We start from the raw sequence: 23,940 nt of genomic DNA, 5'->3' as shown, positions 1-23,940 counted from the left end.
AATTTTGGCTGTTGGTTAACCAAAAGCAGTTTATTTAATATCGCGCTCACTGACTACCAAGTACTTTGGAAAATATTGTTTTAAAACCATCCAAGCTATCTGCAAAAACGACTGCGTGTCAGGTGTATCTCTGGTTGTTTGCACGAACTCCGTTGACTAAAACGTCTTCCTGTAGTTCTCCCAGTGTTTTCTCGAAGATATGTTCAGAGTACATGTTAAATGTACCGGGGATAGAATTCATCCTTTTATCAGTCCTCTATGTATAGAGATTGCCTCTATCAACTGGTGACCCACTTAAATATTGGCAGTTTTGTTGAAAGGATTACTATATTTTAAGTCTTTATCATCTAAGCCGGTTCCTTAAAATTGTTATGGTTATTCTGTTTTATTCTATTAAATACCTTTTTGTAGTTGATACAACAAATGCATACGTCACAGTTAACATCACTGTACCTTTGATTTAGAACATACTTATGCACTAGCAACCAATGACATGACCCAAATCAGATTCCAAATAATCCAAAAAATAATAGAACAAAACACAATTCGCGAAGAATGGAGATCAAGCATCCTAATAACTCTCTTCAAAAAGGGAGACAAATCGGACCCGGAAAATTACAGAGGAATTAATTTATTAAACACAACACTAAAATTAACAACCAAAGTGACAAATAAACTAAATGAAATTATAACACTAGCAGAAGAACAACCAAGTTTTAGGTCGGGAAGATCATGCACCGACGCTATATTTATAATGAGGCAAGTGCAAGAGAAATCATAAGAATACAACAAACCGGCATATCTATGTTTCATGGACCTTAAGAAGGCATTTGACCGGGTCAAATTAAAGGAGGTTATCCACTTATTGTACGCAAGAGAGATACCTCTAGGAATAATCAAAACGATCGAAAATATCTACCAAAACAACACAATAAAAGTAAAAGTAGAAGAACAACTAACCGACGTTATTGAAGCTGGCAATGGGATAGGACAGGGAGATTCCCTGAGTCCTCTATTGTTCAAACTGATTATGGATGAAATAATAGTAAAAGAACTAAAAAAGGATATCAGGGGGGAAAACAGTTTCAAATAATCTGCTATGCAGACGACGCAATACCTCTCTTAAAGTGAAGACGATTTACGTATGCTACGCCCATTTAATATAACCGCCAGAAAATTTAACATGTTAATTTTTCCAAAAAAGACAAAATGAATGGTTACAAAAGCAAATTTATAAGATGTAAATTGGAGCTGGAAATTCAAATAATCCAACAAATGATGGAGTTTAAATATCTAGGCATCACATTATCTAGCTATGGAAAGCTAGAAACTGAAGTGAAAGATCAAGTGAATAGAGCAAACAGAGCCGCAGGCTGCCCTAATGAAACAATATGGAGAAATAAAAATGTCGAGAAAGAAATAAAAGGCATCCTCCTCCTAAGTGCCTTCTCTGTTGAGGTTGGCGATCAATATTTCTCTCTGTTCTGGGCTTGATGCATTAATTAATTTCCTCTTGTGTGGGTCCAATCTCTGATGTTTCGTAGCCAAGATTTTATCTTTCATCCTATGCCCCTTTTACCTTCAATCTTGCCTTCTAATATTACCTGGAGCTGCTCAAATTCCCTATGGCGCATTATGTGTCCTAGATATGACGTCTTTCTAATTTTGATAGTATTGACCAGATGAGGGCGTGTGTTCATTGCCCTCAGTACTTCTTCATTCGTAGTTCTGCTGGAGCAGCTTATTCTTAGCATTCGGCGGTACATCCACATTTCAAATGATTTTAATTTGTTGACGTCATACTGTTTTAATGTCCAGGTCTCACAGCCATATAGTAATAGAGACCACACATAACACTTTAGTGTTCTCCATCTTATTGAGGCTGATAGCTTGGGGTTACAGGGCTTTTTACGCGTATTCATGAAACCAGATCTTGTTATTTTAATGCGTCTTCTAATTTCTTAAATAAAAGGCAGAATTTACAAACCATTTATCAGACCAATAATGACATACGTGACAGAAACACGACCTGACACAGAGAGGACAAAAATGATGTTAGAAACAGCAGAGATGAAAACACTCCAAAAAATTGATGGTAAGATACTATTAGAGACAGCTAGAAGTACAGATATACCACGTAGATGCAAGACGGACAAAATAAATAACTGGTTAAGAAATAGAAGACTAGAATGAAACGATCATATAAGCCGAATGATAACAAATAGAGTAGTAAAAACGGCAAGAGACGGTTCCCCAATAGGAAGACGATCCTACAGGCACATTGAAAAACAGACAGTCATGTCTATATAAAAAGAAGAAAAAGAAATCAGATTCCTACAAGCACCGTAGGACAGTTTTTGTAGAACTGAACTGTTGGAGGGGGGTTTGATGTTGTATTGATACAAAGGTCCTGAGTATAAATAAATGTCCACGGCCAAATCAAAGATCCATCGGGTGTTGGCGGAGAGCTTATATTATTACATGTAGAAGGACTGCCGAGGACTTATTAGTATTATTATAATACTTAATGGAAGATCTACATAACGATAACCTTTTCACTTTTCCTTTCTTTAAATGAAGAAATTAGTAGATTTTATTTTTTAAGATGATTTTCATCTGCTTAAGCAGTTGACCAATGATCAATTAAACCAGTATTTCTAATTAAGACTGATATGATACTTTTTAAATAGACATTACAAAAACATCTAGATTTTAATTTGAATATATAATATTCAGGAAGTAAATTACAAACTTAATAAGTATTAGCATTTCAGTTTTAAATAGAATAAAAATATAAACAATTCTACCAAGTTAAAGTGCGGAAACGAAACAACCAAAAAACCCAATTAAATTTTTACATACCTTCTAGAAAAAATATTATATAAATGTTAAATTAAACTCTAACGTTTAGTATATTTCCCAGGTGATTTCCGAAGTAAATTAAGTTTGTTTTTTTATTTTTTATTTTATTTTTACTTTATTAGCATACCTGTGCATCTGCTTCCGCATTTACACCAGTAATAGTGTTAAAATGTTAAAAAATAATGAGATCAAACTTTAGAAGGTCAGGATATCAATGAGGTAGTTTGATCTTTGTTGTTTATGATTTATCGCTAAATGTGAATCACGGTGACCTAACATTTGTTAATCACCAAGTAAATATACTTATCAGTAAGGTATTTTAATAACCTAGTTTTAATTCTATAAATCTAATTTTATGTTCATTCAAATTAGTCAACATTTTTGAAATCAATAAATCAATGAAATAAAAAAGGTAATCGAATATTTATAATTGGTACCTTGTTTCTTTTATATATTTATTATATATACATACATATATATTTTGTGTCATTTATTAGTTTCTTAACGATAAGTCGCACTTTGTTTTAACTGTAAACTTGTTACTTCTCCTAAATAAAGCTCAAAACCCAAAATGTTGCTTTTAATTTAATATTAATTATTAAAGTTAATTTACAAAATACAGTACCAATGGTTTACAACTGTAAACAGATAGTTAAAATGTCAACGAGACATCACAATTTCAATGTGACCACCTAAATTTTTTGCCCGCCAGTGTGAAGTCATTTCGTATTAGAGACAAACAAATAACATAATTACAACAAATGGTCGAATTGAGCTCCTGGGTTTAATTGACAGTATCCAAGACGTCCAATGAATTCTTGGGTTACTCGGTTCTTAGTTTACTTTACTTTTTAAATATCCCCAAATAGAAAAGTCCATGAGATTCAAATCTGGCGACCTAGCAGGCCATTCAGTGTGGCCGCGTCATACAATCCAGCGATTGGAAAAAGTTACATGTAGAAAATTTCTAACCACTACAGCATAACGTGGACTTGCTCCATCCTGATAAAACCAAATGGTCGGATCTATTTGACCAGGATTATTGATATCTGGAAATGTTGCGGTTAAAAATGGAACTACGTAGGTTTGCAACATATCTAAATACCTTTCACCGTCACAGTACCGCCAAAAAAATACTGTCCTACAATGGTATTCCTAACAATCCCTACATTTAGTTTTTGGGTATATTGGGTCCAATAAACTTACATTGTCCAATTGGGATTTTCTGTTGCCCAATAACGACAATTTTGCCTATTAACGGTACCATTTAAACAAAAAGTTGCCTCGTCGGAAAACAAGATATTATATTCAAATCCATTATGTCGATTACACAATTCTCGCATATTTTCGCAAGACTCCATGCGTCTATCAAAGTCGTCTTCATTGAGTTCATGTAGAAGTTTAATTTTATATGGATATAATTTGGCCTTTTTTAGAATTTTATAAAAACAGCACCACGACAGATCTCATTGTCAGCTGATAAAGTTGTAATTGAAGAATGAGGATTCTCTTCAATTTCAAGTAATATATTTAATTGATTGTCGTCGGTAACAGTAGGTCTGCCACTCTTGAGTTTATCTCTAACATGGCCAATATCATTAAATTTATGCAACATTTTGCCTAGCGTAGCTTTACTTATTGGTACTCGATCAGGATATTTTTCATTAACGATATCGCATACTTCCGCCATACTTCAATTACGATCGCCGTAACCTACGATCATCAAAACTTCTATTGGTTTTTTTTCTGACAGCACTATCCTAATTTCAAATAATTTCTATTAGGGTAATATTTCTCAAAAAGATACTAGTGCACACTTCTAAATCGATGTGACACAACAAATCAATTTAATATTGATATATCCAATGGTAACTACGAACTTACTGTCTGGTTGCTAAGGATATGTCTTCACAGCCTACTTGATTTTTGGTAATATACTGAGTACAGTCGTTACCAATTTATTTTATTGCATTGTTGATCTACAGCCCATTGCAAAGCAATTATCATTTGAATGGAACTGGTTATCTTTAATAGATAAATAATCTACCTTCTGTATCGTACAATATGCCACTCCATTCGAGCATTTGTTGTAATTATGTCATTTGTTTGTCTTTAATATGAAATGACTTTTTTAATAATTTTCTTTGTAAAATAAATTTTGAATTAAATTTTAAGAAATACGAGTACTGGTTTCCTTTACACTTTGTATACTGAAGTTTGAATGTGATGAGTTTGGTACGGTTGTACTCAGAAAAATATGGGCTTTTAATTTTTTAGGTAAAAATATGCCCTTTCCATTTAAACAAAATTATCGATGACGTCACACCTGCTAAGATAGTTATTTTTTTCCAAAAAGGTTAAAAAACAAAAATAAATATCGACCTGTCAGAGCTTTACCTCTGAAATGAGATAATAGGCCGTTTCTACACTTTATGAACACACTGTATGAACGTGTGTGGTTGTTTTTGATTATAAACTCAAAATTTTTTTTATAATCAAAATAATGGACAGAAGCAGTAAAACTTTCATTATTTCTGAGATATACTGACATTTTCAGTTAATAATTAATATTGAATTAATAGCAATATTAGAACTAGAGTATTGAGATACTACGTGTTCTCTGTCCTGTTGTATGGAGTTGAGGCCTGGACAATTACAGAGGCGACAGAGAAAAAACTCATTAACTTTGAAATGTGGTGTTATTGAATAATGTGGAAAATATCTTAGACACATAACAAACACATAACAAATGCGGAAACCCTACGAAGAATGAAAAAAGATAAAGAAATACGAATTTATGCGGCTGGTCATACAGAGGAAGGTGGAAGGTGGAAGGCAGAAGAGGACCGGGGAGAAGACGCACGTCCTGGTTGAGGAATCTGAGACAATGGAGTGGGAAAACGTCAATAGAACTTTTCAGAACGGCTGCAGATAGAGTCAAATGGGCCATGATGATCGCCAATGTCCTTAGGGATGGGGCACGTTAAGAAGAAGAGCAATATTTTGAGTTTTGAGCTTTATTTAGGAGAAGTAACAAGTTTACACTTAAAACAAAGTGCGACTTATTGTTAAGAAACTGACAAATGACAAAAAAAATATTAAAACTAAACACTGTTGGAAAAACATCTTCATAAATAGCGTGTATTTCCCCCTCTTTCATTAATGACAGCTTGCAGGTGAAGAGGCATACTTTCAATTAAATTACTGATCACATTCTGGTCCATGTTATCCCATTCTTGTAGTAACAACTCAGCAGCTCATAAGCGGTTCTTGGAGCGGGTGTATGCCTTCGGATACTTAGGCATAACTTCCCAGACATGTTCGATAAGATTAACGTCTGGACTGAGTGGTGGCTAATCAAATCGCCTAATTTCCACTTCACCAAAATATTCTCTGAAAACTCTCGACAGTATGGGGTCTAGCTTTATCTTGCATAATAGTCATGAAAGGCATAACATGATTATCTAAAACTTCTGTAATGTATCTGTGAGCCGTAAAGGAGCCATTTTGTATGATAACTAACTGAGATGACAAGATGTGCGTGCTTTTAAAGTAATTACTGCCCAGACCATAACCGACCCACCGCGAAATGGGAGTCCCCCATCAATATAAGCTGAAGCATATATTTCTCCGGGTCTTCTACATACTCGACGACCGACGTCCGTCTGATACATTGAGACAAAAACGGGACTCATCTGAAAACAGTACGTTGCACTAGTGTGAAAGCAGTTATTTTATAAAAAAGTAGTAAACGTCCTAAATACGATGACAGTACGGGACTGAACTGAGAAATATGAACAGCAAATAATACATCATTTCTCGGAAAGCAATATATCAGCGCCTACTAAGAAACCGATATAACCGTAAACAAATTATTACCTCAAAACAAAAAATTTATATGTGATCTAAATTTTTTGCCCGCCAGTGTATTATTTCTCTTTAAAGGTCGATTTATAAACTCGCGATCATAAAATCCGGGTCATCTTGAAAATCACTGATATTTCATTTTTAACGAGCTTTATCGTAAATAATAATAACACAAATACAAACTAATGCATGTTTCTAATAATTTTTGCGGTTTCCTTTGTAATAAAGAATTACAATAGTGCCGATTTCGCGGTAAAGTGCACACTTTGCAAAATAAACGCTACCTGTAACTGCCGCTTGTTTTAAATGTCTCATTTGTGCTTCGACTTTCTGTTCAAATGCAATGGACAAACGTTTATTATTGCCACCATTAGTGTTTATTAGTGCCATTATTAGTGTTTATTTTTTGCCAAAAATGCCTTTGACTGTTGTTGAAACGGCACAAATTGTTGCACTTGTGGAAGACGGTCACACTCAACAGCAAGTCGCAAGAACTGTTGGCGTAAGCCTTTCTACGGTTCCACCAGTGCTTCAACGCTTTCAGTAGGCAAGTTGGCTAACCAGACGACCTGGCTCTGGACGAAGTGAACGACCACGCCACTAGATGACCGTTTCCTTGTGTTTCAAGCTTTACGAAACCGGACCTCAACTGCGGTTATGCATCAAAATCGTCTAGAGGAAGTACGAAATCGCAATTTTAGTGTTGCAATAGTCAGAAGAAAACTTGGTTCTTCTTGACTATCTTCTCGGGTAATGGCTAGAGGACCGCCACTTCGCCGGGTGCCTCGAGTTGGCCGACTAGCTTTTGCTCGACAATACGCGCATTGGGAAATTAACGATTGAAGCAAGTGTTATTCTCAGATGAATCCCGTTTCTGCCTAACTGGACCCGATGGACGTGTAAGAGTTTGGACGAGAACCGGTGAACGATTTTCACAAGCTTGCATTGTTCCAAGAATGCCATTTGGTGGAGGCTCGGTCATGGCTTGGGGAGGTGTATCTTCCGACTTCCACACAGAATTACCCTTCATCGAAAATAGGTCCCTAAATGCACGAAGGTACATTACGGAGATTCCAGAAGAACATGTTATGCCCAACCTGGCAGGGCTTCGATAAAACGCCGTTTTTATGCAGGACAACGTGCGACCGCACGTTGCCAGGATCAGTATGTAATACTTGGACGAGGTTGGAATTATGAGGGTACCCTGGCCAGCTAGGTCTCCGGACCTGAATCCCTTTGAACATCTCTGGGACGATTTGAAAAAACGTATTCAAACCCATACACTTTCTCCTAACAACACACAGGAGCTTAAGGATCTGTTAGTGAGAGAGTGGAATAACATACCACAACATGTAATACGGAGAAAAATTGAGAGTATGCCCCGTCGTCTGCAAGAGGTTATTAGAGCAAGGGGAGGCAATACACGATATTAGTCATTGAAATTTCACTGATGTTTTACCACGTTCTGTATTTTCCATTTTTTTTTTCGTATGTCTGTTTTAGCAACAATTTGATTTGTTTTCTGTATTTTCAGCAAAAACAATAAAAAACCATTTTTTTTTCTTTTAAAACAAACATTGATGACAAATAAAAAATACATTAGCCAAAAAAAGGTTATTACTGCGCCAGAGGCAAAAATATTTAAGAAACTTGAAATTTTCAAGATGACCCGGATTTTATGATCGCGAGTGTACATATCAGTGCCGTATCCGTTCCGTGTTATGTGTGACAATACCCGCCAAAAAAAAACCATTATTTTCTCTTGTGTATATTTATACAATGGCGTTTTTCGGACGGGTCCTGTCCGTGCCCGGCCTGAAATTAATCCCAAACGATATTTTTGTTTTCGGCACTGGCGATGCACGAAAATGACAGAGACCGCACGGACTTTTATAAACACGATTTTATTATTCTGTACATAAAAAAAAGAAAATGAAAAAAGAGTACTGCAACATTCTAAAATATTCGTGAAATTTTATTCATCGTCCAATAATTCTCTGTATATTTTGAATTCTCCTTCGGTTTGTCCTTTTTCCTGCTACAAGGCAGTTGTATGTAAATATAAGATTAAACATACCCGGACTCGGCACTGACACGGAACGGACACGGCGCGGATATGTATAGATCGACCTTTAACCTTTAGAATGGAACAACTTAAATTAAAAATTTTTTTTGAATAAAATCCTTTATAAAAAGGTATATAAAAAACCCAGTTGGGCTATGTTGCATTGACAAAACGTTTTCGGAATAAATATTCCATCATCAGTGTCAAGTTAATACATGGATGTAGCCACTAAATATGTGGGTAAAAACCCTTTAAAAATTATTAAATGAGATTTGATTTACATTATGTCTAATTTACAGTTAAGATGTTAAAGTTACCGTTGGATTGGTAACATGGTGACATATGACTCTACGTTAGTTGCGAGTCCTGAGACGGTATGTCTACGAGGACTTTGTCAAAGCAACTGATTGAAATGACAATCTTGGCAGGTTAAGACGGAAGTTATGACTTAACCTGCCAAGATTGTCATTTCAATCAGTTGCTTTGACAAAGTCCTCGTAGACATACCGTCTCAGGACTCGCAACTAACGTAGAGTCATATGTCACCATGTTACCAATCCAACGGTAACTTTAACATCTTAACTGTAAATTAGACATAATGTAAATCAAATCTCATTTAATAATTTTTAAAGGGTTTTTACCCACATATTTAGTGGCTACATCCATGTATTAACTTGACACTGATGATGGAATATTTATTCCGAAAACGTTTTGTCAATGCAACATAGCCCAACTGGGTTTTTTATATACCTTTTTATAAAGGATTTTATTCAAAAAAATTTTTTAATATATGGTATACAGCCAAATACAGGAACTTTGTTTCCTTGTGGAACTTAAATTACATTCGGAAATAAATGATAGAGACTCAATGAAAGTTCGGATTATTACGTACGTAATTGGTAGTGATCTTTAAAGTAGATTTTTTACTGTGCCAAGAAATAGATAGTTATGCATGTCGTTTCATGTATCCGGCAAGTAAGGATTCGCAGATAACATCGTCTCGCTTCGCTCTCGAATATCGGTATTACCGGAAGTGACATGTTAGTCAAATTTAAATCACATACATTTTTTTTAAATAGTCATATTTTATTGTTTTTCTCCATAACAGATTTATTTACTCATGTTTAAAAAGAAAATAAACTTACTTTTTATGCCAATCATAAATGACTTCGATATTTCCAAAGACTAGTTTGTCCTTTCCATCCTTCAAATCCTCTGGCATGGGTATTTCACATTCGGGATCCTTCAGAGTAGCTATGTAACCATCAACGATTAAAGACAAATCTCTAACGTACGCTTCTTCGGTATCTATCAACTCCTGCAGAACGTATTCCCTTTTCCTCAATAAGATTTCTGTCTTCTTGGCGGTGTCCATGTTATCTTCGGACGGCTTGTCGCTTTCATCGCCACTGAAAGCCAATCCCGTGGCTTCGTTGGAGAAACCTATAGTAAGCAAGTAACCGAAAATAAATATGTGAATTGGACAATGTCCATAAAAAAATAAAAAATGTCCAATAAAAATATAAATTGAACAGTATATAAATGGTGTAATACACTATCACGACAGATATTGATTCAAGATATTGACGACAAAAATTTTACTAATATATTTTTAGTATAATTAAATTAAGTTTTAAGCATAACAAAATAAACAAATAAGAAAACGAAAATACGGATCGCATACTGTAATAACAAAAAATGTAGTGATCAATTATTCATAATCAGTTGCATCACTCTCATTATGAGCCAAAGTCTTCTTTAGAACAATATTCCATTCCCTACTGTAGTGCCACATTTCTTCATCCTTTAACCACGATAAATTTTATGTCATCTTCTAATTAGTTGTGCCTTTTTCTTGCTTGATTACGTTACTTCTAAGGTTTCACCTTAATCAATTTCATAACGACAGGCTTTGCAAAAGTTCCCTACAATTCAAAGCTATAAGACCTATTCTACAATCCCTGCTCTTTCACTTTTCCATATATTCTTCCTAAAATTTTCGTAAATCAATCAATACCAATCAGTTGGCAGTTGGTATTTTCGTAAATCTTTTCTGTTATGGGGGTTGGCTATTTCGTTTAGAACATTTTCGTATCGTTTTTGTCTTTTTCCGCATGAAAGTCCAAATATATTTATAATCTTCCAGGGTTGATCGGTTTCTGGGCTTTGCTTTGCTTCATTCTCGATCATCTTCGCCACACCAGTCTTCATTTCTTCTAGCTTAACTAAATTTCAAAACAGTGCTGTGTGTACTGCTTCATTGTATTGAGCTCAGTATTCCTGTATGCTTAAATTTTCCACGAATCACCAATTACGAATAAATCAGGATGAAGGAATATATTCTGACATAATTATCCAAAACTAGGATGGAAAATAAGATGGAAAAATGAGAGGTCAAGAAAACTAGATGATTGGCGAGGTAAGATAAAATAGTATAGGAAGAAATCATTAATCTTAATCAATTATGAATCGTCATCTTCTTACTTTACAGTATGTCATAATATGGAAATGAGGTTGCAATATATATAAAGTGTCCATGCGTTACTAAGTAAGTATATTTTGGACTAAATGGTTTGCATTAAAAACTAGAGTTCATTACCTTGAGCTGACAGATCCCCTCCGTACTCCGAAATGGCATTTTCTGACTTGGCATCTCGCATAAGAGAATGACGTTCCTGGTTTTCTGAATGTTGTTCCTAAAAAATTATCGATTAAAAATAGTAATCTCAAAATTAATTAACATTTAAAGTACACACTTTTAAATGTACTTTAACACTAATGAAACGATAGCTTTTTACGAAGGGTTACTTTAAACTGAATTTGCGTTTAGTGAAAAATAGTGATGATTACCTAAAACCAAAATCACGATGCTACATCATCAACTCTTCATGAATAAAAAATTACTGTTATTGGCAACAAACTACAAAACATTCTTACAAAAAAGGAAAAAAATTTTTTTTTTTAATTATTCAAAGGGATACATCATGCTTGTATCATTTACTCATGCAGAATACAAAATACATTTTCTTTATAATTTATATACAGATTTGATGTATTTCACGTCTGAGAATCGCTACTTAAATAACAAATAAAAATGTGTAATAATATTAAATAAAAGATTTTATATAGTTGTAGAAGATTTTTGGATAGAGGTGGAGAATCTTCTTCAGATATATTTGATAAAGTACTGTTGTGAATCACATACCCCTGATTGCGGCCCTGTGCGTTAGAGAAATTCCAGAAGCCTCTCTAAAACGCCAAAATGTTCCACGAACTGATTCTATCGACGCAGAGATCATCTTCGAGAATTACGGAGTTCTCATCACCCAGTCAACTGTTTTCCAGACAGTTCTATTCTCATTATATAAGCCAGCAGAGGCGGGATTTGAGATTAGTATCGTCGATTCTACGAATCTGTGCGAATTCTTCCAAGCGATAATAATTAATGTAATAAGTAATTGTAATATTTGTAATTAAGTGAGTTTTTAAATTAAATAAATTTTATTTCTTATGGTTTTTAAAAATGTATTCAATGATAAATAGTTTTAAAAACTAAATATGTCGCGTCATATTGTTACGTCCATTTGTTGAGGTAATACATACTCAATACTTTGTTCAGGTATCATCTGTTTTAGCACAATCTTCGTTGGCGGCGAATTATTACTAAAAAGAATGATTGAAACCTTCAATGTATTGCTATCGTGGAAAAGTAATATTTTGGCGCCCTGAGATTTGGAATCTTTTGGTCGTGACAGCCATGTCTGCCAACATTGTCCAATTATTCTAGCGAACAAAAAAGAAATTCTTCCAATCAGATGGATTCAATGAGCAAGATGGAACTTTAAATGCGCAAATTGGAAAAAATTCGCTTATGAACGTAGGATGTATACCACTTATTTGTAAAAACGATGTCCGATTTCTCAGAGCAGTAATAAGCACAGCCAAGAACTGAATGCCAAGAGATTATCTAGAAGAATATAACACTGACCGGTCTCAAAATTGTGAGGTCAGAACCAGATACCAAAACTTGCTTAACACTGGCGATCAAAAGATTGTAGACCAGTTTATGCACAGCCTAAATGCAGCAAAACAGCGGAAGTTGACTGACTAGAAAATTATGTCGAAAAATATAGCCCCTAATAAACCTACTTGGAGATGAAAGATACCCAGAGATAAAGCTTGTATAAGAAATATCGAGAAACGTTTACCAACTTTAAAACCATAATCGATAGAAACCGAGCACTCTTACCGTTTCACAATAGAAGAAATATCAGATTCGCTGAAAGGCGCTATTCCTGGAAAAGTTTCGTGGTTTGTCTCTATACACGACGAATTCCTCAAAAAAAAGCTAAAGAAATTATGACTAAAGGTCTAGAAATTATAATGGCTCACAGAAAATTTATAGCTTAGAATAAGTTTGAAACTCATCATATTGTTCTGAAGTTATTTTCTTGTGGCATTTTTAACATAATTTATTATTTTTATTGATAATCACAATTTTAGTTTGATATTTTGAGAACGATTTTTTGTAACTCCTTTCTTGGTCGAAGAATATCTTTCTTCCTCCTCTTCGCCCACTTCTTCTCATTCTTCTTTTTCGCTGCTTTCTTCCTCATCTTTCCCTTGGATCCTGGGTAGAAGGTTGCCTGCATCCATTCATACCTTCATATCATATCTTTTCGTCTTCTTTCATACTTGTATCCATACATATTGAAAATATGTTTTGACGTATTAATAATATTTAAAACATAAATATAAGCAAAGTAGAACAAGAATTAAATGTTTACTCCTGATTTACGAAGTCGATTATTTAAAACTTATTGGGCAAACAAAACGACTCTTTAAGAACAAAATCATTGAAATAGACGAAACATCCTCATACATACAGAGAATAAGACCCATAAGTTAACTTTGAGACTATTAAAATCCGTAAATTATCACATAAACATAAATATGAATTATCAACTCAAGACAAATAATTACGAAACACGAATATACAATTTTTTTAAAAATAAATGTAGCTGTCAGTGTTTTATTTATCTACACAGTTTCCAGTTAGCTACATAAGCGAATAACCAAATGAGTACAATAAACTACTGGCGCAATCTGGCAGAAGAGTGGAACTTACCCATCTATAAAAGACAAGCTGAATTTTATTAGCAATGTAGCGAAACATTTAGTCCGTACACTTTTTATCATTTCAATCAGTGAAGTGAAATTAATCTGGGGCATTAATACCGCCCTTGCTGAACTCCAGTATAAAAGGATTAGAGTGTCAATCGATGCAAATTGTGTTACTGTTCGTCAGATATCGCACACTTTTTTAAAACCGCTTTAAAACCTGTCAATCAACTCATTATTCCATAAAGCTCGGGAGAATACTTTTCGAAGGGAAATTCTACAGCAACTTTACTGTAAAATAGAATCTGATTCTAAACTATAACAGATAGTCTAGAATCAAATAGTAGGATATTTATTTTATTCTTACAGGAAAAACTTGCTATTGCGCAATAAATATACTCAGTGACATTAGAAGTGTTACACTCAGAAGGAATAATTTCTTGAATTAACTTTTTGGCAACATGGTAGATTTACATCAAGAATGAAACGATAACGTTGCCTAGAATTTTTAAACAAGTAATCAAAAAAAAAAAATTAATAATGTGTTTGACCACCCCGTAGCTGAATACATTTCTGTATACGTCTAGGCATTGACAAAATGATATGATTGATGTCTCCTTGTGGCACCTCCTTCCAAGCAACATGAACTTCATGTATTAACTGTGCCAGAGTCTGTGGAGGAAGGTGCAAAGTGGACAGTCTCCTTCCCATCATATCACATGCATGTTCTATAGGATTTATATCCGGAGCACAGGGCGGCCACGGCAAAACAGTAACGTCAGCTTCTTGAAGAAAGTCCATAGTTTGACAAATAATATGGAGACGCGCGTTGTCTTGCTGAAAAAGGACGTCTCGACGGTCGAGATCAGGCAGTAAAGTGGTTTGTAAGATGTCATCAACATAATACGCAGCTGTCATATTGCCTCGAATAAATACAAGAAGTGATCGGCTGCCATAGGCAATAGCCTTTCAAACAATTACTCAAACTGTTCTGTGTACATGCATCTCAACAGCAAACCCGATAACTCGTCGCTCCCATGGCGGCGTCTTACCATCCTACGACCATCATGCATTCCTAAACAGAATCGTGACTCATCGCTGAATGCTACATTACGCCATTTTGCCACCCAATGCTGCCGTTGTCTGCACCAATTCAAACGTTGCTGACAGTGGTCCGCAGTCAAAGGAAGTACTAGTCGTGGGCGGAATGAAACCAGTTCAAAGGCTAGAATGCGATGGTATAGTGTACGCATTCTAACACGTCTACCTACTACTCCAAAGCATTGGTCAGCAATTTAACGCGTAGTAGCAAAACGGTCTTACAGAGCCAGTAATCTAAAGCTCCTATCTTGATGCTCTGTGGTACGCCTCGGTTGACCAGTTGGTCTTCTTCCCGTTCCTCTACCTTCGTTTGTCCACACACGATAGACACGCATAACCGTCATTGCCGCACAATTAACACGAGGGCCAATTTCGCGATACGACAAACCCATATCTCTATACGCCAAAATTCTACCGATGTCAAAATCGCTAACATGGTGGTAATTTCGGTGTCTTTTAACTCGAGGCATTTTCTTACACTGAATACAATTATACTGAGGAATAATAACTAAAAATTTCTATACGAACCGGTTTTCACAAATCGGTCTCTTCACAAAAAAATTAAAGATAAAACTTTATTTTTACAAAAAGCAGAAAAAATAAAACATTGGTATTTATATCATAGCATGTTTTAAAAAATATAGTCATTCTGTTGACAAAAAATTAAGTTCAAGAAATTATACCTTCTGGGTGTAATACTTCTAATGTCACTGAGTATATATTGAACATGGTTAGGGAGGAAAATCAAACTGGTCAGATGCATAGTCTTTCACGTTTTCCATATGCATCGGAATGTTGTACTCTCAATGAAATCGACAAGAGCACAGATGAATTCGACGTGTTCTGCTGGAGACATATGCTGTGAATTCCTTGGACAGCTCGCAGAACAAATATGTCTATACTAGAACAACTGAAACCCAAGGAAAGGTTAAGGACACATTATCATCATAGTCACGAACATCTTAGCACATGTGTTCTGGTTTATTACTGTGCTTCAGCTGCTCGCATAGTTTCATCATCATCATCATCAGCCCATAGTCGTCCACTGCTGAACATAGGCCTCCTCGAAAAACCTCCATTCAGATCTATCTTGCGCTGCTGCAATCCAGTTGGTACAAATCCTCTTTATGTCGTCAGTCCATCTTGTGGGTGGTCTTTCCGGGTTTCATCTATCCGCTCTCGGTCTCCACTCCAAGATTTTTTTGGTCCACCTATTATCCTTCATTCTAGCGACGTGTCCTGCCCACTTCCATTTAATTTTGGCTATGTGTTTTATAATGTCTTTTACACCACTTTTTCTACGGATTTCTTCGTTTCTTACCCTATCTCGCAACGTTATGCCTAACAATGATCTTTCCATTCTACGTTGCGGCACTTGTAGTTTTCGTGTAAATGTCCTTGTTAGGATAAGTGTCTCTGCGCCATATGTAAGGACTGGCAGGACACACTGATTAAAGGCTCTTCTTTTTAAGCTGATAGGTATATTATCTTTAAAAATATCACGAATCTTCCATATACTGCCCATCCCAGTGTTATTCTTCTTAGCAGCTCAGCAGTTTGATTATCTCTGCTAATTTTTACCGTATATCCAAGGTATATGTAGCTGTCAACAATTTCAATTTCGACGTCTTCTACCCTTAAAGCATGACTCGGAACTAAATTAGTCATCATTTTTGTCTTTTGGTAGTTAATATTTAGACCTACTTTACGTGCTGCATCGCTAAGTTCATTCAACATATCACTGGCAGCCTCTAGGTCATCTGAAATCAGAACAATATGATCTGCGAATCGTAGATGACTAAGCATAGTTTGATTAATGATAGTTCTCCAGTGGTCGCGGTCATCTTTTACACGTAATGCCTCAGTATACTGTTTGCTGAGAAGTTTATTCGTAATGTCTGCCCAAGGCTGTGCAGATTTGCCACGTTGGCGTTGACTCTGAGGTCTTCCTTAGACCACCAACCACTCCATTTTGTAATTCTTTCAATATGACCAAAGCATTTTAAAATTATAGAGTAAATAGTTCTAGAGCGACGTTGATTGGACTTAATTGCATCTAGAACCAAGACATTCCTGCGACGAGCCGTCCTTGGAATTCGTCTTTATCTCCATATTTCAGTAAAATATGGAGTTGAAACGAGTCTCTTCTTGTTTGACATAGTAATGGGACTGTAGGGACCCTACATCGTTTAGGTCAGTCATTGCTGCTCTTGCTAGTTGTATGCGTCTTCGAATTTCGGGTTCACAATTGCCTGTGTTGTTAACTAGAGCTCCAAGATATATGATAAAGGGACTGCCTCACACTCCGCAATGGTTTGGGTTTCAGGAAAGTATTGTTGGCGATCAATTTCCATAAGAACGATATAACAAATCAAATAATAGCCTATTTTGGACACGTCCTTCGAAGAAATGGCATTGAGAAGCTCACAATACAGGGTAGCGTGAAAGTTGAAAGAGTCAGAGGTAGATCCCCTTTAAGGTTTTGGCATTCCAATATCACAATGTTTAAAATTGACAGATCATGATACCTGTATCAGATTAAAGAAACAAGAATACGAATAGACCAAGAACAATTAACAAAAACCGCGATAAAGCCCAGCAGCGAAACAAGAAAAATGTTTAAGTACTTGTTAAAGAATGACATTCACCTAAAAGAGTCTCGTCACCAGGCGGTAACATAGCCACCGAGAGACCCACAAATATAGATGTAAAGTGTATACAAAAGATCGTTCAAGTCGCAGTGTGGAAATATCTACGATGTCAAACGGCTCTTAATCTACAATCTACACACCCAGAAATGTAATACTGGTCCATTCTGTTTGCATATTTCTTTACATTCCTAGTACATACGTAATCATGTTAAATAAAAAAATCTATTTCATTAATTTATTTTTCTAAATCGACATTGTCAAGTTTATTTTTAAACTACTCGTTTAACTAATCGAGGTGCACTAAATAAACAATTCAGCATGATTTATTAGGTGAAGTCTCGCAAAGATTCCATAGTAGAGTACATAACTTTGAGCATATTTACAAAAGTTTCTCGGAATCGATACGATTTGAAATTTAGTTAAACGTAATTTGTGCCAAAAATAAAAAGAGGAAATGTTGAGGAAACTGAAAACGAAATATAAAATCGAATACTAACTGTGTCGAGATTTTTGTCCTTGGCCAATTAAATCCAATTCAATAGATACCAGAAGCCATTATTATTTTTAACTTTTATAATAGATACTAATTTGGTACTAGATCTTATCAGGTGATTGTTTTGAGTATAGATTTCAAAATTGAATCACACCAGCTTTTAGAACAAACAACAAATGACATCAATATATTAAAAACAAGACCCAAAAAAGCACTTCACAGTGGTGTATACAAACTTAAATGTGGCGACTGCCCAAAAACTTACATCGGTCAAACTGGTAGAGCTTTAACCAAATGTATAGCAAAACACAAAAGAGCTTTCAATAATAGAAAAACAGATTCTACGTGTACTTCACCTTCTAGATCGTAATCATTCTTTTAATGACCAATTTAAAATTCTTCACATGCAAAATTAAGACCTTAAGCTATCTTTGTTAGAATCTATGGAAATTAACAAATTAAAAAATACAGACATAATTCTGAATGACTAACTTGAGACAAACAGTTCTCCCCACCTCAACTTATTCAGTTGAAGACTATAAAGTGTAAATGCATACTAAAAATAGATCACTTGAGAAAGGCAGTCTGCCGAAACAGCTGTAGGGACAATACATTACAATAAATTTTGTGGAAGTGTTTAAAACAAAAGTTTTCAGTGTTTTATTGTTAGATGACTTTTTTTATAAATAGTAATACAAAAATATATATACCGTTATAAAAAGTTTAATAATTTTCTAAAGACTACTTCTAAAATGCTACAAAATAATAAAAAAGAAAATCAAAATAAAAAATATCAAACAAAATTAAAAGAACATGCGACTAAAAAGTGCATATTTGTAGTAATCTACTTCTGGTAACCGTTTATCACACAATTATTTGGATAACAATTAATTATTAACCAAACCACTTTATGATTTTTAAATTTTTTCGTTTCTACCATCTCTATTACTTTTAATTATTATGAATCAATTTGAATACAGTTCACCGATTGTAACGTATCTGCGCCAAGTGTACAAGTGTTTGCGCAACCTAAGGACGAGGCTTATTAAAGATCACGTTATAATCGGTGAATTGAACAATGTTTTCCGTGCTGAAAAAGAGTTAAGCACTAAAGGCTTAAACCAAAGTTAAACTGCACATCCACTGATTGTAAAAATCAGGAAGTTTGAAGTCATTTAATATAAAAATGACATGACATGACAAGGAGAAAACTATTGTCACGTGCATGAGGGCAATTCTTATATTTGAGAATGCCAGTCAACAATATAAAAAATTGAAAGAAATTGGACTTAAAATTACATCAAGCGACTAAAAAGGGTCAAACCTCACATGAACTACTCATAAACTATGGTCAACCCGATACACCCAACTAGATAAACAAGGTTCTGCCCTTACCGACCGAGTTACACAAAATGACGGTTATGGTAACGTTTTATCTCGTAGGTTAGGCGCAAAATTTTGGGCCAATACTTTTTAAATGCATTCATTTTTTTCGAAAAATTTAAACGCAGAATAAAAGAATACATTATTACTGAGTGCCGAAAGTTCCTGAAAACTTCTATAATGTTTATTTTAATAAGTTACAGGGGTGAAAAAGAAGAGAAAATTTAGTGTGATTTTTATTTTCAAATATCTCATTCAAAAAAACTTTTTGTTTATTCTAAGAGACTTTCGGCCCTCGGTAATAATGCAATCTTTTATTCTGCGTTTAAATTTTTCAAAAATATTTGTTAGTTTTCTCAGGATTCGAAAAAAATGAATGCATTTAAAAAGCATTGGCCCGAAATTTTGCGCTTACGCTCTTAAGTAAATAGTTAAATCGAGAAATAGTATCCGAGATGAATATAATAAAATACTAGATTATGAAAAAGATGTCTAAAAGTGATTATAAAATACTTTGACAGTTTATTAAATGAAGAATTTGACAGAAAACCAGTAGAGCTACAGAGATAGTAACAGCAATGATCATCAAAATAACAAATGAGAAAGTTGTTCAAGCACTTCAAAAAATAAAGGTAAAAGAGTTGAGCAGATAATATTCTTAGGGAAGTGTGGACAGCTTTAGGAGAGACAACAACAAGTTGGCTAATAGATTTAAATAGAATTATGGAAGTTGGACAAATGCCAGACGAATGGAGAAGCAGTATATAGTAATTGTTTACAAAAACAAGGGTGATATACAACTATGCATAAAGAACAGGACCATAAAATTACTTAGTAACACAATGAAAATATGGAAAAGAGTAATTGACAGATGGATACGGGAATAAAGATTACATACAATAATAAAGTTCTTCTGTGGTGAGAGCTCGATATGAAAATGAGTTCCCGATACGTACATGAAGATTTTGAGGGAGTAACAGCTGTGTTTATGTCTATGTGCAACGCTTCAAATGAGCGCTACTAATGCGACTGGCCACGCTAGCAACGCTTGTCGTTGGGACAACGCGGACTTGCCGACGGCAATGTTGTTCGTACAATTATTTACTCCATGGTAGTGCCATTGTCCGGTTGGCCCGACGCTAACGCAACGTAATGACGTTACGTTAGCTATCATGGAGTAATTTATACGAACGAAATTGCCGTCGGTGAGTCCGTGTTGCTAGCGCGGCCGGTCGCGTTAGTAGCCCACAGCTCTCGCGTTGCACACAGCGCGCATCAAGTTATATCTAGCGCTGACAACGCGGACAAAGTGATCTCACCGCGACGCAACTACAGTCACGTATAACTTGGGATAAAGGCAAAGAGAATGATGATGATGATTGATAGAAATGAAACAACGGGGGCGCAAAAGTAACATCTCGCAGATACATCGCTAAATGTATGCAAAGCTTCCGATCGTTTCACCGGTTGGAGGAGCAGCTCGAGGTGACTCAGGATCAGGAGAATAAAAAAAATTCCCAACAATTGGCCAACCTGTTTTTAATTGAGACTGAATCATGCGAATATCCTTCCCTGCACATACATGTAAAGAGGATCGCTCTAGAACGTAACGCTCTAGATGTGTAATGATAAGACTACCAAAGAGAATTAAAATACTATTATAAAAATAATACCTCAATCAACCATGGGACCGTATCGTCTATGCTTCGCCTAGCTCAGTATCTCAAGTGTCAGTTCGTCTTGTCTTAAACTAGGAATCAAACCTGAACCCTTAGCTGATAGCAAATAAAACAATTTTTAACTAATCATATTTATTAAAAACAGGAAACAATCAACCCTGCCAATGCTTAACAATGAATATAGTGAGGGTAATACTTAAGGCAACGATGGCATTAGTGGGCTGATTGTGTGGCCTCCCAATTAAGTGGTTAGGTCCTCCAATAGATTCAATAAATTTTCATAATACGGCCAGTAAAATTATACGACCAATTAATACAGACAATAAACCGTGAATATGGTCGATAAATACAGCCAATAAACCCAAGAGAATGTTGCAGACCATAAAAAAAATAATGTCTTTACGCTAAATTAAAACCCTGTGATTGGGCATCTAGAGATTTTAAGAAGTTAACACAAAAAAAATCGCACAAATCACAAGACGTGCCCTCATGTTTTATACTGATGGGTCAAAAACACAAGAGGAAGTAGGAATGGGGCTGACTGGTACTAACATCAGACTGTTAATCTTCTTCTTCTTTTTCTAATGGCGCTACAACCCTTTGTGGGGCTTGGGTTGCTTAACAAGGTTGTTCCATTCTGCCCTGTCGAATTATTTGCTTCACCACTGCCTGATTAGACTGTCAGTAACTTTCGGAAATACTTCTAGATTAGAAGCAGAACTTATAGCAATCGATTTTTCTGCACAAGATTGCCTGAAAAATCGCCTCAATTCAGCCAACATATTTATTGTCTCAGACAAAAGACTAAATGGACTGATAACAGCTTGGAACTACAAACAGTACCTTACAGGATCTGTTAGGGTGCAACAAAACTGCTGTGGATGGCAGCACATAAAAGAATTATTGGTAATGAGATTGCTGATAGTATGACTAAAGAAGAAGTAAATATAAATAAACTTAGAGTAGCTTACTGAGAACATATTCCATGCGAGAAAAGAGGTTATTACAACCTTCTCCTTGCTACGCAAAAATAATCTTGAAGCTTAAGAATACCGAACAAAGTAAACTGCCGAATATATTGTCTGCAACTACAGAGCAATTGTTCACTAACGCCGTAAGTACCTGGAACAGGTCTTATTAGAATCTCACCAGATAAGAAATATCTCTCCTAAATGGATAATAGGCTTTATTATAAGCCTAAATATGTTGGACTGAATATAGAGGTAGGGTATAAACAAAAGATCCTATACAAAAGATCGCAGTGTGGAAAGGTCGTAAATGACTCATTTGAAGTCTCAAATCTACAATCCTAAGCAAAAAAAGAATGCAAGGAGCACATTACTAGATTGGAAGAGTTTTTAAGCTAGTACATAAAAAATCTCTGATTGACCTGGTGACTAAATGACCTCTGATGAATAAATCTCTGAAGTATTAATATTTAAAAAAAAAAAAAAAACAACAATTAACACCGCAATTAAGAAATTGAAGAAAAATAGGCAATTTGATTGTTATAACCAGAGAAGACGATCGAGTATATCATGAACATATTTCTAACCTATCAATTTAAAATAACAATGAACAATGGCCAAGAAAGAGGTAAAAAGTACAGTTCTGATTCAAAAAAGTGTTAAAACTACAAAATGATTTAGAGTTTGTTTATTTTTGAATTGCGTAAGGCTTGATTTATAGAGATAATAGTTAAAAATACAAGTAACAAATAACTGTGTTATTTTAGTAACCAGAACGATTCAAAATTACGTAAGATATAAATTATATCGCACCATTCTTTCCTTTACTATCTGTTCAATTTCGGCCAAATCCGCAGATGTAGCACCTTCAAGTGATTTTAATGTTAAGCTAGAGACCTGCAGATAAAAGAATGGAGAAGTTATAATGAAATATGAATGGTTAATGCGATATCTTTGTCAATTTGCATGCAACAGTCGACCATTTTCAGTAAAAGTTATAACTTACTGTAATAAATCTGTGAAAATAAATATAACGGATGTATTTCCATAACATTCAAATAATTTTAATATGCTTAGTCTTAGTAATTAATCTATTTGCTCGGAGAAATAAGGACAATTATAAATTATCAAATGCTCTGGCATATTCCTCTGAGCTCTACAAATCGCTCGCTATGGAAAGTGAAAATCCTGATATTGTAGGCAGAGGGAATTCTTACCGGCCATATGTCATAATACTTCGCACTAATGTTTTATAAATCTGCGTTTTTGTCTTCATATTTAGGTGTCTATCCCACCATACTGAGTTAAGTTGTCGGATTGCTGTTCTTGTTTGTCCTAATCTTTGTGTAATTTCTTCCTCTGTTGTTGCCTTTTTCGTGATTATAAACCCCAGGTATTTGAATTTATCCTTTCCTTTGATTGTTACGTTGTCATCAATCTGTAGATCTTCTATGTCTTCTTCACTTGTAGATAGGTACTCTGTTTTCGCGAGGTTAATATCTAGGCCAGCCTTGGTATATTCTTCTTGTAGTTTCTTCATCATGTAGCTGAGGTCGTCTTGGTCTTGTGCAATCACTACTTGATCGTCTGCAAAACTTAACGTATATAGGTATTCGTTCCGTACCGGTACTCCCATGCCTTCGCATTTTCTTTTCCATGTAGTCAAGGCTTTCTCTAAGTATATTTTGAATAGGGTTGGAGATGTGGAACAACCCTGCAGGAGCCCTTTCGTTGTGGTGAAGTCTCCTAT

The 23,940-nt window shown here is 35.1% G+C and overlaps 1 protein-coding gene across 6 annotated transcripts in view; it reads right to left on the bottom strand.

Moving 5' to 3' along the window:
* Positions 1–23,940, bottom strand: part of trio (trio Rho guanine nucleotide exchange factor) — a 668,772-nt gene that overhangs the window by 53,795 nt on the left and 591,037 nt on the right. For 5 of the 6 annotated variants that reach the window (XM_072529242.1, XM_072529243.1, XM_072529237.1 and 2 more), the window contains 3 exons: positions 23,004–23,087; positions 11,394–11,490; positions 9,940–10,237 (listed from right to left, as the gene is read on the bottom strand). In XM_072529242.1, coding sequence (XP_072385343.1) covers positions 9,940–10,237; positions 11,394–11,490; positions 23,004–23,087 — 479 coding nt within the window. The remainder of the gene's footprint in view (positions 1–9,939; positions 10,238–11,393; positions 11,491–23,003; positions 23,088–23,940) is intronic. The other variant, XM_072529239.1, reaches the window with a different exon arrangement.

Source organism: Diabrotica undecimpunctata, chromosome 4 (genome assembly GCF_040954645.1).
Source record: "Diabrotica undecimpunctata isolate CICGRU chromosome 4, icDiaUnde3, whole genome shotgun sequence".
NCBI lineage: Eukaryota > Metazoa > Arthropoda > Insecta > Coleoptera > Chrysomelidae > Diabrotica > Diabrotica undecimpunctata.
The sequence above is the reverse complement of the archived record's forward strand: the minus strand, read 5'-3'. Positions and strand labels throughout refer to the sequence as shown.